We start from the raw sequence: 15,210 nt of genomic DNA, 5'->3' as shown, positions 1-15,210 counted from the left end.
TACATAGAAATTTATATCTACAGGTGGATGTTCATTTAGATAGACATTCACCTGAGATGCAGACAGGGAACAGCCTGACGCAGGTGACACAGGTGGTCACATGCAGAAGTGAGGTTCTCAGCCTGGGCTTTCCACTCGCCCCCATGTGCTCCCAACACCAAGGCCGCCTTCTCATTGTCCACAATTCCCTTCAGCAAAATCATGGTCTTCAAATGCACTCCACGTGATAACTTCTAATTACGGACCTTACATTTTGGTTAGGGTATTTTATCCTCATATCTATGTCCCATCTGCTTATCTACAGTTCTCGGCAAGTTTGAGAGCTTCTTCAGGGCTGCAGCAACTCCTTTAACATCTTAACAGAGGGCCTTGGAGAAGCAGGAATTCAATAAATATTAAAGATTGTTTAAGAATTACAAAACCGAGAGGCACCTCAGTTGTTCAGTCAGTTAAGCGTCCGACTTTGGCTTAGGTCATGATCTCATGGTTCGTGAGTTTGAGCCTCATGTTGGGCTCTGTGAGGACAGCCCAGAGCCTGGAGCCTGCTTCGGATTCTCTGTCTCCCTCTCTCTCTCTCTCTGCCCCTCCCTCACTTCCGCTGTTTCTGTCTCTTGAAAGTAAATAAGCATTACAAAAAAAAAAAAAAAAAAAAAGTACAAAACTGAGTTGATGTATATAAAGCAATCAGAAAACCCTTCACTAAACTAACAATTATTTCCCTCTACAAGTTTCCTGGAAAAGAAAGTACTAGACATGGAAGACAAGCATATTGTTCAACTACAGTCGATAAAAGAAGAGAAAGATCAGCTCCAAGTATTAGTATCCAAGCAAAATTCCATCATTGAAGAACTAGAAAAACAATTGGTGACCGCCACGGTGAATAGCTCAGTTCTCCAAAAGCAGCAACATGATCTGATGGAGACAGTTCATAATTTATTGACTATGATATCATCAAACTGTAAGTCAAATTTACCTATCATCTTTTCTTCTGTTTTAATTGCATTGGTTAAATGAAATTCAAAATCCTTAAAAATTCTCATCTGTCAGAAAAGGACTATTTCTCTTACATGTTTCCTATAAAAGCTTTACAGGGTCTTAATACAGAACCAATTAAAAAAGAAGGAGGAAGTAATTCCACTTCTGGGTATTTACCCAAAGAATATGAAACCACTAATCCGAAAAGATACATGCACCCCTCTGTTTATTCCAGCATTATCTACAATAGGCAAATTATGGGGAAAATATATGTATGTAATGGAATATTATTCAGCCATGAAAAAAGAATGAAATCTTGCCATTTGCAACAACATGGGTAGAACTAGAGGGCATTATGCTAAGGAAGTAAGTCAGTCAGAGAAAGACAAATACCATATGATGTCACTCATACATGGAATTTAAGAAACAAAACAAATGAACAAAGGAAAAGAAAAGAGAGAGAGAGAGACAGAACCAAAATACAGACTCTTAACTATGAGAATAAACTACTGTTACCAGAAGGGAGGTGAGTGAGGGGATGGTGGAAGCAGGCGATGGAAATCAAAGAACACGCTTATCATGATGAGCACGGAGTCAGGCCGTTCCCTGAATTGTGGAATCACTATGATGCACACCTGAAACTATTATAACACTGTATGTTAACTGTACTGGAATTAAAATTTTTAAAAATGCTGTTCAGGAAGGAAGAATAAAATAGAATAAAAATAAGGAAGAAGAGGAGAGAGGGAATACATATTTATACGAATTAATTATTATGAGGCAAAACACCCCAAACATGATTCCTGGGCTCAAAGAGCCTACTCTGAGTTATAGTTCCATCATTACCTGGTGCTATGAGGCTGGACAAGTTACTAATCCACAGTGGACTTTATTTATTATGTGGAAAAAGCGAATCTAAACCCAGAGGACTGTTGTGAAGATTGAGCTAATGCTTGCATTGACTGGCATAAAACTGGCACTCAAGATATGTCAGTTCCCTTCTCTCAGTCCATTCTTAGTTATGTTTTGCCTACTTTATTACTGTTTTAACCTTCCAATCTCCCTTGGATATTAGAGGAGAAAAGGGAGGCAGCTTCAGTCATTAATCCGAAATGTGATACATAATCTGTGCGGTATTTTCATTTTAAGTCTTTTTCGTAAACAAATCGGGTCTAGTTCTTACTGTGGCTTATTTATTTCCTAATGTCCTTTAAACTTGTGTTCTCTTGGCACGGATGCATTTTACATCCTGTGAAGATATTCTTCAGTTTCATAAGAAATGTGTTCTCTCATCATCCTCGAGCCATGCAGTTATCCCAATCTTAATAGAAACACTTAAACGAGGTTTCTACTTACACAAGGAAACAAACAGAAACAGCGCTATCTTGATGCTAAATGGCAGGATTGACACTGGAAGGCCAGTTCGCAGTAGGCGCCTTCCAGCTAGAGTTTCAGTCTGTTATAACTGGGAAAACTCAGAGTTTTAGCTTCATAGAAAAGGAAAAGACAATCATCTGATACCTGGTGGGAGCAAGATAACTTGAGGTGTTAGCTCTGAGGAGCCAAAGTAGAGAAAACCATGCAGCTCAAATCCTGGCAGAGATCAGGAGCACAGGAGAGACAGAGTAGCAGAAATGGCTTTCCTTTCCCCACGTGTCTCTAGCTGATGTGACGGCAGAGACTGTCTACCTGTAATGCCCACCCATACATCTAGTCCAGACACCTGTGCTTTGGTAGGTCTCTAGAATTACTATAAATACCTGCAAGAACGATCGAACACACACACACACACACACACACACACACACACACACACACACCTTTTTTCTAATGGCAGAAAGGGTTGGGAAATCTAAATGTTGAGAGCAGAGTAAAAATCTGAGGGACTTTTGTAATACTAGGACTTTTTGTCTTAGAGTAAGAATTTCAAAAACATAGATAAATTAATGGTAGTCTTGAACACAAACTACTGTGGGTCAGGGGCTAAAAATCCAAAGAATACTTAATGTCTTTACCCAACAGTCTAAAGAAATATATCAGGACGTGGCCTCTGTATGGGATATGCCACGCAGCCACTGGAGAGGTACCACTGTTTTTAGGTACGTTTTTTTTTTACTCTTTTGCAGTAACTTTATGTGATTCTAGTCAAGATGGAAGTTTTTTTTTTTAAAGTAATTATTACATTTAATTGCAAAATAGTTGCATTACATGTAGTTGATTAATAAAAAAAGAAGTATGGCTTACTGGAGCAATTTTTTTTGGAAAGGAGAAGAGCTGGTGTGTCCCTTTTGCTTATTATAAGAATTCAAACGTAATAAAACTCACCACTGAGTGCATCTCAAAATAATAAACTTTTATCTTTTCATGAACTCCCTTTAAATGCTTTCCTATTTTTTTTTTTTAAAGCAGCGAAGAACTCCTTCAGTGCTAAGGAAGAAGCAGTCGTTTTCAGAGACTGTGCAGAAGCATTCAAGTCAGGGAGGACAGCGAATGGCATCTACACGCTGGTGTTCCCAAACTCCACAGAGGAGATAAAGGTATGGGGACAGGGTCCTGTTTTCAACTACCTGGCCGGAAACAGGCTTCCTGGAGGCCGAGGAAGTACATAACACAGTTCACACGCCCAGCCCCTTCCCCGCTTCACGCGCAGCCAAGCCACAAACGCAGAGCGTCTACCTCACAATAGGTGCTTGCCGAGGGCTTCAAGTGCAGTCACTGTGCACAGATGCTGACCGTACACATCAGTGATGCAAAAATTTCTATCTCATAATGTAGGAGACAGATCTCTCTCTCCTATTCTCGTCGCGTTTAACTTAATCATCGCACTGTGAGTTGTTTTCCTTAAAGCGTCAGACTGGTTTCACTCATTTTAAAGAAAATGTCTTCTAAATACTAGAGTTTACATAAGCAAATAGTTTGTCTTTCACGGGCTATTTCAAGTAGCAATGGTATTCCATCAAAGAAAGAAAAAAAAGGCTCGCGTAGGTCACAACTAAAACCACCACAAGAGCTTTGCTTTGACACAACCACGGTACCTTGGTTTGCAGAAGGGATTTATAGACATCTCATGCTCTAGCATAGAGCATATAGGAAGACCTATATTCGGTAGTAGAGGCTTAAATAAAATGAATAGTCATTGCTGCTTTGTCAAAGACATCCTGAAGTGAAACTGCCTTATTTTCTTCCCAACTGCGAGTGTGTGACTCAAGAATATAGTGACACAAATACAGTGTGGGCTATTCCCTCGATTCATCCCAGGGTGCTAGCAGATCCCGCCCCGCCCCCCACTCCAAATGATTCTGTGCCATCAGTACAAACACTGTTACACTGTAAGAGGCCGAAAACATCTTAGTGTCATTACAGAAACAGTTCCAGCCTGGTGGACTCACTGTAAGGGTCTCAGGGACACCCAGGAGTCTGTAGTCCACACCATGTGGATTGCTATCCACGTGGGTGGGCTATCCTTACCCCATCTAATGTAGGCTGGAAGACTTAAAACATACCACCAAAGAGAGAGGCTCATTTTCTTCTCAAGTATTTGGACTTTATTTCAAGGCATAAGCTCAATTACTTTGTAGAAAGTGAACCAACAGCCAGAACCTTTCAGCAGGAGAAGTTAGGATATAGCTGGATTCAATTATTCTTAGTCCTTCTGGATTACTCAGGGAGCATGATTCCTGAAGTTGCTTTGGGAGACACCGAGCTTCAGGTAAGGAAAAAAAAAAAAATCACATTCCCAAGGAACATTTCAATGTGGCTTCTCCTTAGAAGGTTTGATAAGTTAAAACAATATTACATGAGATTCGACATGAAGTCTTTTATAATGATTAGACAGCTGTATATATTAAATGATTATAAATATGCTTGCATCTAATTCGAACAGCTAGATGTGGAACCAATGTAAACACTTCTTTTTTTTTTTTTTTTTTTTCTACAATCTTTTAATGTTTATTTTTGAGAGAGACGCAGGGGGACAGACCACGAACGGGGAAGGGGCAGAGAGAGGGAGACAGAATCCGAAGCAGGCTCCAGGCTCTAAGCTGTCAGCACACAGCCTGACGCGGAGCTCAAAATCACCATCTGTGAGATTATGACCTGAGCGAAGTCGGTCGCCCAACCGACTGAGCCACCCAGGCGCCCTTATGAACGAACCAATGTAAACACTTCTAGAGAAGGCCATAGATACTGTATCACAATGGAAATTTTAGAGGCTCCTGGAAGTGTTACCTCTTTGAACTCAGTATTATCCTCAGTATTTAAAATGCAAATAAAGAAAAACACTTTCAAAATTTAAGCATTAAGGGTTTAAAGACAGAGAATTTGAAGCAGTAACCTATACTTTGATTATGAATTTAAAAGATAAATATTGTGCTATTCAAGATAATACTTTCCAAAGAAAATCTTTCTAATTCACTCGTGCTGCTTTAAATCAACCTTGGAAATCAGTTAATGTCCCCAGTGCCCTAGAAGCAGCGCATTAGCGAGGAGAAAAACAAAACATAAATGGTCTGTTGCAGATGAGAAAGTAACGAACAGATTCTGTGCTATGGCTCTGGATCCCCTTTGCAATGTGGTTTTCATAAGTTTTTGGGAACTACTGTCTGTCACCAGATGTTGGTCTCTTCTTGGCCGAGAGCAAATGGGGACAGGAGTGGCAATGGGAGGGGGAACGAGGATATCAGTGCAAGGTGGACGCTTTGCAAATCCGGAGGGCAATCGCCCACTACAGGGCCCCAACCTACTGCTCTGAAAAGGTTTTCCTGACTCAGCGCCATGTTCCCGCCCCAGGGCGCTCAATCAACCCCACCTCCTAACTGGAGGATTCTATGGCAAGATGAAGATATATAGTACTGTGGGGTGGGGGCGGGAGTATGTGACATGAGCCTCAGGTCATGGTTGGAAACATTAGGATTTATCCTTCTTTTAAACATTTGCAGTAAAAACAACTCATTTACACAGCAGGGAACAGTAATCTTACAAAACCTCAATTTTCACATCTGTAAAATAAATGCTCCGGATTAAGTTACTTGTAGATTCCCTTTCAGACTTAAGCCTCCGTAATTCACAACCTGATCCAGGGAGAGAGGGTCTGAGAGACTGGAGTTTAAATTCTGGCTCTGCCAATTTGCGCCTCTGAACAAGTCGTTTCCCAATCTGTAACATCATGAAGTAACCCCAGTCTTCTAGAGCTGTTCCGAGATGACGATGGAGATCCGACACTTAGGACAGGGCTTGGTACTTAACCATCAGTTCGATAAATAGGAACCGTTTACCACTCGGACTGCCCCCAAAGATGCCGGGATAATTTCTCTGCATGACAGGGTAGTCATTTTTGCCCTGTTTCTTCTAGTTCAGGAAAAGAACGTTCAGCAGATCTCTGGGCTGACCTTTTCCAAAAGGGCCCAAGTATTTCAACTTTATTTTTGAAAAACCCATTAGGTTTCTGCAAACAATAAAAACTGCACCAGAGGCATTTGAATATGCTCTTGCTGGTCAGAGACCTAATAACTGCCTTCCCTAAATTTCACAGGGTACCTGTCCCCTAGTGCTTATCTGTGGGTTTGCGGCTTTATCAGTCATTCACCATGGCCTCAGAGCCGAAGCATGGCATTTAAATCAAGCATTATTTGTTGAAAGACTTTGAAGCAAGATGTCAGGTCCCTGAACCATGTAGTCGTGTGCTAACCAAAAGTATCAACCGCCCTCAGGTTTGTTGTAGCTGGAGGGGTAAGGTCTTGGGCATTGTCCGAAGACTTCTGCTTTCCTGATCCTGAGATAATCTACCTCGTCCTTTTCACTCCGTACTCTCTGGCTATGTGGACGACTCTCTTTGAACATGATCTTCCCCTGAAAGTTTCACAACTCAATTCACCATGACACTTCAGCTTCTATGAACTCTCTGTTGTTTTTTCTTTTTAAGTGGGACAAGAAAACATTGAGGAAATGTTCTCATCATCTCATCACTGTCCGTGGTGGAGTTAGAGATTAGTACGGCCCCACCCATTTCCACACGGGCGGTGACTCTCAGCCAATCTGGACTCTGATTTTCATACAAAACTGAACTTCTCTGATTTTAAGTATCATTGACTTCATCGTAATGGTGATTTTGACAGCAAAGAATCAAACATTCTTGGAGTAAGGATAGGCTTGCCCCAATCCATATCCGGTCTTTCCACCCACCGGCATGCTATTTAGGATCCAGAGGAAGTGGACTTCTCTGTACACATATGACTCCTCAAACCAATATTCAGCTAGTTTACTATACTGATTTTCTTAGAAGACACTGAGAAAACTAAGCAGTACGGACCACTGGGTGGACTACGGGCAAACAAGAGGCAGCATTATTCATGAACTGAGATCAGCTTGGAGCTGTGTTGAGGGACTTCTGGTCTCTTAACAAAAAGGTCAAGTTACTCTGTTTTGGGCTGCATGGTATGGTAGAAAAAGCAGTACAGAATGAAAAATCTGAGAGACCTTATTCAAGTCCTATATCTTGCACTTCCGGTCAAGTTAATCTCACTTTATCCATTGTTTTCTCCTTTCAAAAGTGCAGCATGACAGCATCACAGCAAAGTTGCTTCAGGGTTGCTGATGACCTATACCAAGTACCAAGTGTGGTACTTGGAACAGAGTGGTATTGAGCAATGATCACAAGATAATTAACAATAATAATACACCAATACAGGGAGACAATAAGGGGTTACCTTAAGCAGGTCAGTTTTATCTATCTGGTTAATTAAAAATGGGAAAATCATTTTATTCTTAATAAATGTAGTTTTCTTTTACTGGAGCATATGTTTCCAAACATAGGATCATCAGGGAAAGCTATATGGGCCAACGGGCCCTTGTAGACACGGAGAGAAGTCTGCTGGAGAACAGGGAGCTGGGTCCCCAGGGCGGCTGTCTACATCGTTAGCAACGAGGTGTCAGGCAAGCCGCTTAAAATGAAAGAGGGGGTCTACGCTTTTTCTTGGTTCTCCTTCATCCCCCATTCTTTATAATTTTAACTCACAAATGCAGAATAGTTTACATTTAGACCTACTCTGCCAAAATTATCTCTACCATTTCCCCAAAACACAAAGGAAAACAACAGGGGAAGACTATTTCTCATTGGCTTTGAACATTAACTTTCATATTTACTACCTTGTATGCTGTAGGAAAATTTATCATAACCTTCTGGGAAAATTTTTCGTTCTACTATAATCTCATTATTTAAAACTATTTATGTAATCTTATTTTCAGGGGTTTTCAATTTCATAATAAAACTCCAGCTGAGTGGAAACTGAGCATGCATGGTCCTAGCCCAAGAAGGAATTCTGTGTTCTGAGCAAAGTTTAAACCCACCAAGCCAGTTTAAAAGCAAAAATAAAAATAGCTAGGAAGTGAAATACCACGGGCAGTGAGCAAAGTACAAAGAGGCTTGAAGTCCTGATCTGTGGGTCAGAGCTCCCAGCGGATTCTCAGGTCCCATACACCAGGCTGGGTGCACAGAGCCTCAGATCTCTCATACTGAGGGGTGAACAGACTCTTATCCCATGTGGAAGAAGCCTTCTAGCCCCACAACGTAATATAATAGGGGTCTCAGAAAACCTACAGTGCAAAAACACCCCTTCTACACAACTCTCTGCAAAGCTGATAGGGACTGACAACTACCATAAAACTTCCTGGGGTTGCAAACACCAGTTAGTAGATTTCTATAGGTTGGAGATGAGGTTTGGGGCCAAAATGCCAAGATGTCCCATTCACAGTAAATCTCTAAGAAACAGCGATCTTTGGGTCAGCTGTTGGGGGTGGGTCTTTAGCCTAGAACAGAGGAAAGTCATACTGTCATCAGCACTGAAATCTTGTTCTACTACTGTTTACCTGCCATCAACATTTTCAATTCCTGGTTCTTAACATACAATAAAACCTTGGATTGCAAGTAACCTGTTCTGGGAGTGATCCACAAGAGGAGCAAGCATTTCTAGTAAATTTTAACTTGATAAGGGAGCAATGTCTTGCAATACGAGTAGTACGTGAGGGGTGCCTGGATGGCTCAGTTAAGCTTCCAACTTCGACTCAATTCATGATCTCATGGTTCAGGAGTTTGAGCCCTGTGTGGGCCTCTGTACTGAGAGCTGGAGCCTGGAGCCTGCTTCAGATTCTGTGTCTCCCTGTCTCTCTACTTCCCCCACCCCCCACAACCACCCCGTGCCATTTGTGCTCTGTCTCTCTCTGTCAAAAATGAACATTTAAAAAGTGCAAACAAACAAACAAAAAGAGTATGTGACACCAAGCGTCACATGATCACAACTGAGCCAATGGTTCTTGAAATTCGCTTTGATATACAAGTGCTGTGCATTACAAGCATGTTTCTGGAACAAATTATGCTCATAAGCCAAGGTTTTACTGTATTTAAAACCAGGGCACCTGGGTGGCTCAGTCGGTTGAGTGTCCGACTGCAGCTCAGGTCATGAGCTCACGGTGTGTGGGTTCGAGCTCTTCGTCAGGCTCTGTGCTGACACCACTTCGGATCCTCGGTCTCCCTCTCTCTCTGCCCCTTCCCCATTTGTGCGCTTTCTCTCTCTTTCTCTCTTAAAACTAAATAAACATTTAATGTATTCAGAATGATCTGCTTCTTGGAAGGCCACAAAGATTGACCCCATGGCACGAGTCACATGATAGGTATCTCCATCTGTCCTGTTTCCGTGAGTTCCAATGAAGACCTGACTCACTGATGTTTCCCACACAATGACTGTGCACTTCCCATTGGCAGGCATACTGCGACATGGAGACGGCTGGAGGTGGGTGGACCATCATTCAGCGGCGGGAAGATGGCAGTGTTGACTTCCAGAGGACTTGGAACGAATATAAAGTGGTATGAATACTCTTCAACCCATCTGAACACAATTTTCTTTGTGAAAACTGATTTTCAAGATCTGCAGAACCTTCACCACAAATCCAAAACTAACCAATGACTGTTGACAATTTTTGTTATTCAAGGGTTCCCTTTAGCTGATGCTTCAGTCTCCCCAGTAACGAATGATCCTGTCAGTGTAGTATAAACTAGAGATCAAAACAAAGGCATGCAAGTGAGAGGCTTATTTTTAATGGCAGGCTCGGTGTTTTTCGGTAACCCAACTGTTTTACAAAACTGCACGTCAATAACCTGAGCGGTTTATGCTCATGTTTCTCCTGGTGATTCCCCAAGTAGTTCTAATTACTCTAATACTAATTTCCTTCCAGTAGCAGCTTGGTTTCTTAAAGCAGACCTTTTAAAAATCTACTTTCTTATCTGGAAGACCCCCAAATTTTCAGAATACAGGAAAGAATTTCTGCTGAGTATCTGACAGTCACCCCAGGTTAAACTGATAGGCTACTGATTTCAAATACATGAATTAAAAATAAATGAGGTGACTGAATTTTACAACTTGGATTACAGGGATTTGGGAACCCTTCCGGTGAACACTGGCTGGGAAATGAGTTTGTTTTCCAAGTGACCAATCAACAGCCCTACGTGCTTAAAATACACCTTAAAGACTGGGAAGGGAATGAAGCGTATTCACTGTATGAACATTTCTCCCTCTCAAGTGAAGAATTCAATTACAGGTGAGTTATATGTAACTGAAAGACATTAATGGATTTGCTGTGCGACTATTCCAGGAAGGGAGAGCCCGACTGCATTAAGCAGGATCTGAAGTACTCAGAGGATACCTTAATGGAAAAAACTCTCATTTCTTAGAGTTCTATGCTGCCTTTCCGTAACTATCTCTAGTTTTAAAATTCCAACTTAGGTTTTAACAATATGAGGGACGCTTCATTTGTTTTGTTGTATTTGCTGCGTATCCTCAAGGAGTAGATGAACCCTGCCTGGCAGCTGACAGGCATTGTTCAACAAATATTTGTAGACTATGTGGATGTTGCGTCTGTATCACAAAATGCCATGCCAAGATCATGACACATGTACACCTAGGACTATGTTGTTTTCTTCTGAAAAGGTTTGAACAGTTCAATCTATCTTTCTGCAGCTTGAACGCCCTCGATTGTAACGTTCCATCCCCAAGTCAGGATGAGTTACCAAGTTTAAAAAGTGGCAGAATGAGGTGGGAGGCTTAGTCATGCAAACTCCTTTACTCTCTGCTAGAGAAACAACAGTTGATTCACAGCACTCCCTTAGTATTTGCCTTGCCCCACGCATTTGGCGGCACTAATCTAGAATGTTCCAAGAAAAGCACGGGCATCCTTGACTCAGAATGTAGTTTCTGGCTCTCAAACGCCGTGAGAGTGCAAGCGGAGAACAGCGAAGGCACCGAGAGACCACTGCCTGGAGAGCTGCTATTAGGGCAGGTACCGGGAAGGCGCGTATGCCGTCAGGGAAGGAGGTACCTAGAAACGCACGTGCAAGGCCAGACAGAGAATGGGGAGGTCGCGTGCCAGGTGGCACCGCGGGAATTGGCCTCAGGAGGCACAGCAGAACTGTCCAGTCACCGACACAGCCCTGAAGGGCTCTGAAAGGCGTAAGCACACGTCACGAAAATACATACACTGAGGTCAGAAATAAAGTTCGATGGGAACGCCACGGAAAACAGTGATCTACAGTCCCAACTGAATCTCACTGACACCCAACTCAGACCCTCTGCCCAATAGGAAATCTGAGATCTAAACAGCTTGGAAAATAAACACGATCTCAAAGTCCTGGAGCTGGCTTCCCAGGGGAGGGTCACAGTGAACAGCAGAGAAATAAATATAGGCTGAGCAGCTTGCCTCAACAACTACCCGAGGACCACATAATGTCCAGTAGGTGCTGCTTTAGAAGCAGGGGTCAAAATTCTGAAAACTCTGAACGCAGCTAACGTATGGCTAGCACTGACATGACTTTTAGAAAGTCAGTGAAACAGGGCCCAGCAAGTCTCCTTAGAGACAGATCAGGGCTCTCCTGGAAGAGCAATGACTCAGATGGATGAAAAGATAGGTGTTTGGGCCTCACTGCAGCTCTAAGTCGACTCCAAAGAGATCAAAACGTCAATGAATTTTTAGACACGAGTGGTTGGTCATTGTTTTACGTCCAAGCTAAATATTTTCTCAACTGGCAACAGTTAGGAATCTACAACAGAGGAATTAAAAAAAAAAAAAAAAAAGAAAGAAAGAAAGAAAAAAAAAGAAAGAACCACAAAAAATTAAGGATTAGACTGTTTATATAAGGAGATTTTACAAAATGGGTCATTACCCTTGTATGCTGACATTATAAAGATATTTTAAACTGAGATGGTTCTTAACAGATATTTCCTTTAGAAATGTGATCAATTTTTGGATATGCCATTTAAAAGAGCACACGTTCACTTAAAGCTCAGTTTAATTCACTTGGTCGTACTACAGCCACAGAGGTGTTTTTTTTTTTTTTTTTTCCCCCTCAAGAAGTGTTCTCCAAAGGTTGGTAAACCGAAAAATAAATGTTCTAAGGAAGGGCAAAATGCATCAATAGAATATTTTTTGTTACTGAAGCTAAAAACGATTTGTATATTAAATGTTAAAGACTGGTCACTTTTCACAAACATTCTGGCAGCTCCATACAGTGAGATGTCATTATCAAATGCTGGCACTGTTTTGTTTTCTTTGTTTTTTTCACTCCACTGTTCTATAAAATCAACGATACCAATTTAAAGCAGTTTTAACAACGTAGTCATTCTTAATAACCAAAATTTAAAAGAAAGCAACTATAAAGCAAGGGCCCATACAACAGAAGGATCTAATATGATAGCAACCTTCCTCACAAAGACAAATAAAAAACAGTATTCTCACGGATTCTGCTCACTTTTGGCGAAATTTCATGAGTCCCGTAAGAACCAATGTTGTTCAAAGGAGATAAGAGACTGGAAAGGAGTAAGGGCAAGCATAATGGTTTATCTCAACCCTATCTATGATTAATGAGAAGGGCCTGCAAAGAAATTAAAGTGTTTCAGAAACCCACAAATGAGTACGACATACATGAACGCTTCGCAGCAGGTAATCAGAGGCTGCGTTAGGGGCCGGGGTCATTTTTGAAACACGAGGATAGCACTGAAATTCAGAAATTCAGCCAATGCCTTGGGAGGTGGGGGGGTTCTAGGGCTGCAATACGAAAAACGATTTTAAATCTAAGTCATTAACACACAAGTGACTTAGAACCAACATTTTATGGAACTCTGCTTAGCGTGCTCCATGCCCCCATCTTTTCAGAACTATTCCTCAATAAACTAACATCCCTGGTAAGGTTCTATCAGGGCCGAAGCATAACAGAGGATTTTGATGCGTCTAGTGCAGATTCTAGCTCCACCATGCTCCTATCTCTGAGCCTCAACAATTTTATACGTAAATTTTTTTAATGTTGATTTATTTTGGGAGGGAGAGAGAGTGAGCGGGGGAGGACCAGGGAGAGAGAGGATCCAAAGCAGCTCCGTGCTGACAGCTGAGAGCCCGAGGTGAGCGGCTCACCTCACAAACCGTGAGACTACAACCTGAGCGGAAGTCAGTCGCTTAACCTACTGAACCACCCAGGTGCTCCAACAATTATGTATGTAAAAACAGGGGAAATGCCTGTCTCTCGGGGCTGGTGCATGCATTCCATGTGCCTGGCACGGGCTGGTTAGAGACAGTCCCTGGTGAGCCTTCCCTTTCTTTTCTACCCTCTGTTCCAACATGAATTCTTGGAAATTACATTCCTTTCAAGGTAGTGGTTAGCAAAAGATGAGCATCACTTTGGAGACTTAAAATACGGTTCTCCCTCAAGACATCGAAGGGGTTTTGTTTTGTAGCATCCCCGGTCAGGAAGACTGCATACCCCAGGCTCCCCCACGGCCCTACTCCACGTACAGCACAGGCACGTCACATTCCGCACAGCCACACAACAGCACGTGAAACCCTGCTCTGAGCTGTACTGTGCCCACCTGCCAATGGGCTTTCTTGAAGCAGTGTTCACATACTTTGTCTTTCCCTTCTGTCTCCTCCTTGGCACACAGACCACTGATGCAAGCCTGGTTTGGGCAATCTTCTACTAGGATGGGCTATTTTCTAGTGTCTGACTTAATATTATGCTTAGTCCTTTCTCAGTATCTAGCAGGTTTATTACAATATTATATGGAAATGAGGCGAAGCAGCCATAAGGATGTATTTTCTACACAGCGCTGTAGATTTCTACTCCAGATTCAGTGATCCTTCCTTGCCCACTGCCCTTCCCACCCCCACCACCCCACTGAAAATAACGACGCTTGAAATTGTCTGTTCATCTCGGGGCTCTCATTTCTGTATGGATGATGCCTGGAGACGTGGAAAGAGGACCTTTTCACGTTGTATTTCCCCCTCTTCTGTTTATCTGAAAGCAGCAGGAAAATAAATGAAAGGGCCCTGAAGCCCCTGTTGATGCTTGTGCAAGTGATATGAGCTGAAGGTTTCATGAAAACATTCCTCACTGCCTAAGGATTTGATGATAAGTTGGTTCCTGTTTATACCAGCGCAAAAATATTTTGTCCAGAGTATGCATTTGCACACTAACCAGTACAGAACCCATTTCTGCAGAATGGAATTCTTCATTATAAAAAATTTTCCACTACGGTAAATCAACAGCCCAAGCCAATTATGTTCTTTTCTTTTCTTTTTTTTTTTTTTTTTTTTTTTTTTTCCTTTGCATGCTTGCAGGATTCACCTTCAAGGACTTACAGGGACAGCCGGCAAAATAAGCAGCATCAGCCAACCAGGAAATGATTTTAGCACAAAGGATGCAGACAACGACAAATGTATTTGCAAATGTTCACAAATGCTCACAGGAGGTGGGATGGCTTTTCTCTCTTCCTATTTGTTTTGGCAAGGAAGAATTTCATAAGAGTGAGAGGCTGGCTATTTGGACTTCAACCTGTGATTGGCGACAATGGCCACATTTCATAAACAGACTTAACTTGCTAGATGTAGGGAGATTTGTTTTTCACTTTTGCAGACTGTTGAGTCTTAAGCAAGAATGTGATGTTGCGCGAAAACTGTCAGCAGGCCAACGGAGTGTCTCTTCGGGACCTCACTCTGGCACTGAGAGGGGACATCTGATACTCAGCAAGCTCTCTTGAGTTTGTGCTCGTTGAGTAGCAGATGTCAGAGCCATGGTTCAATTTCATATTGCTTTATTAAAAAGGATAAAAATTCGGGGTGGCTCAGTCGGTGAAGGGTTTGGCTCTTGGTTTCAGTTCAGGTCATGATCTCATGGTTCAGGAGTTCAAGCCCCACATCAGGCTC

General features: G+C 42.1%; 2 protein-coding genes across 8 annotated transcripts in view; one reads left to right on the top strand and one right to left on the bottom strand.

Moving 5' to 3' along the window:
* MCPH1 (microcephalin 1) overlaps positions 1 to 15,210 on the bottom strand; it is a 273,858-nt gene that overhangs the window by 121,575 nt on the left and 137,073 nt on the right. The window contains exon 13 of one of the 6 annotated variants that reach the window (XM_045451870.1): positions 14,037 to 14,302. The exons of the other annotated variants lie outside the window; for them this stretch is intronic. Coding sequence (XP_045307826.1) covers positions 14,273 to 14,302 — 30 coding nt within the window. The 3' untranslated portion in view covers positions 14,037 to 14,272. Of the gene's footprint in view, positions 1 to 14,036; positions 14,303 to 15,210 lie in introns of those variants that run through there. 6 annotated transcript variants of the gene reach the window in all.
* Positions 1 to 15,210, top strand: part of ANGPT2 (angiopoietin 2) — a 60,937-nt gene that overhangs the window by 39,369 nt on the left and 6,358 nt on the right. The window contains exons 4-8 of one of the 2 annotated variants that reach the window (XM_045451904.1): positions 729 to 958; positions 3,385 to 3,512; positions 9,731 to 9,832; positions 10,397 to 10,563; positions 14,626 to 14,756. In XM_045451904.1, coding sequence (XP_045307860.1) covers positions 729 to 958; positions 3,385 to 3,512; positions 9,731 to 9,832; positions 10,397 to 10,563; positions 14,626 to 14,756 — 758 coding nt within the window. Of the gene's footprint in view, positions 1 to 728; positions 959 to 3,381; positions 3,513 to 9,730; positions 9,833 to 10,396; positions 10,564 to 14,625; positions 14,757 to 15,210 lie in introns of both variants that reach the window. The other variant, XM_045451898.1, reaches the window with a different exon arrangement.

This window comes from Leopardus geoffroyi, chromosome B1 (assembly GCF_018350155.1).
Source record: "Leopardus geoffroyi isolate Oge1 chromosome B1, O.geoffroyi_Oge1_pat1.0, whole genome shotgun sequence".
Lineage (NCBI taxonomy): Eukaryota > Metazoa > Chordata > Mammalia > Carnivora > Felidae > Leopardus > Leopardus geoffroyi.
This window is presented reverse-complemented; position numbering and strand designations above follow the sequence as displayed.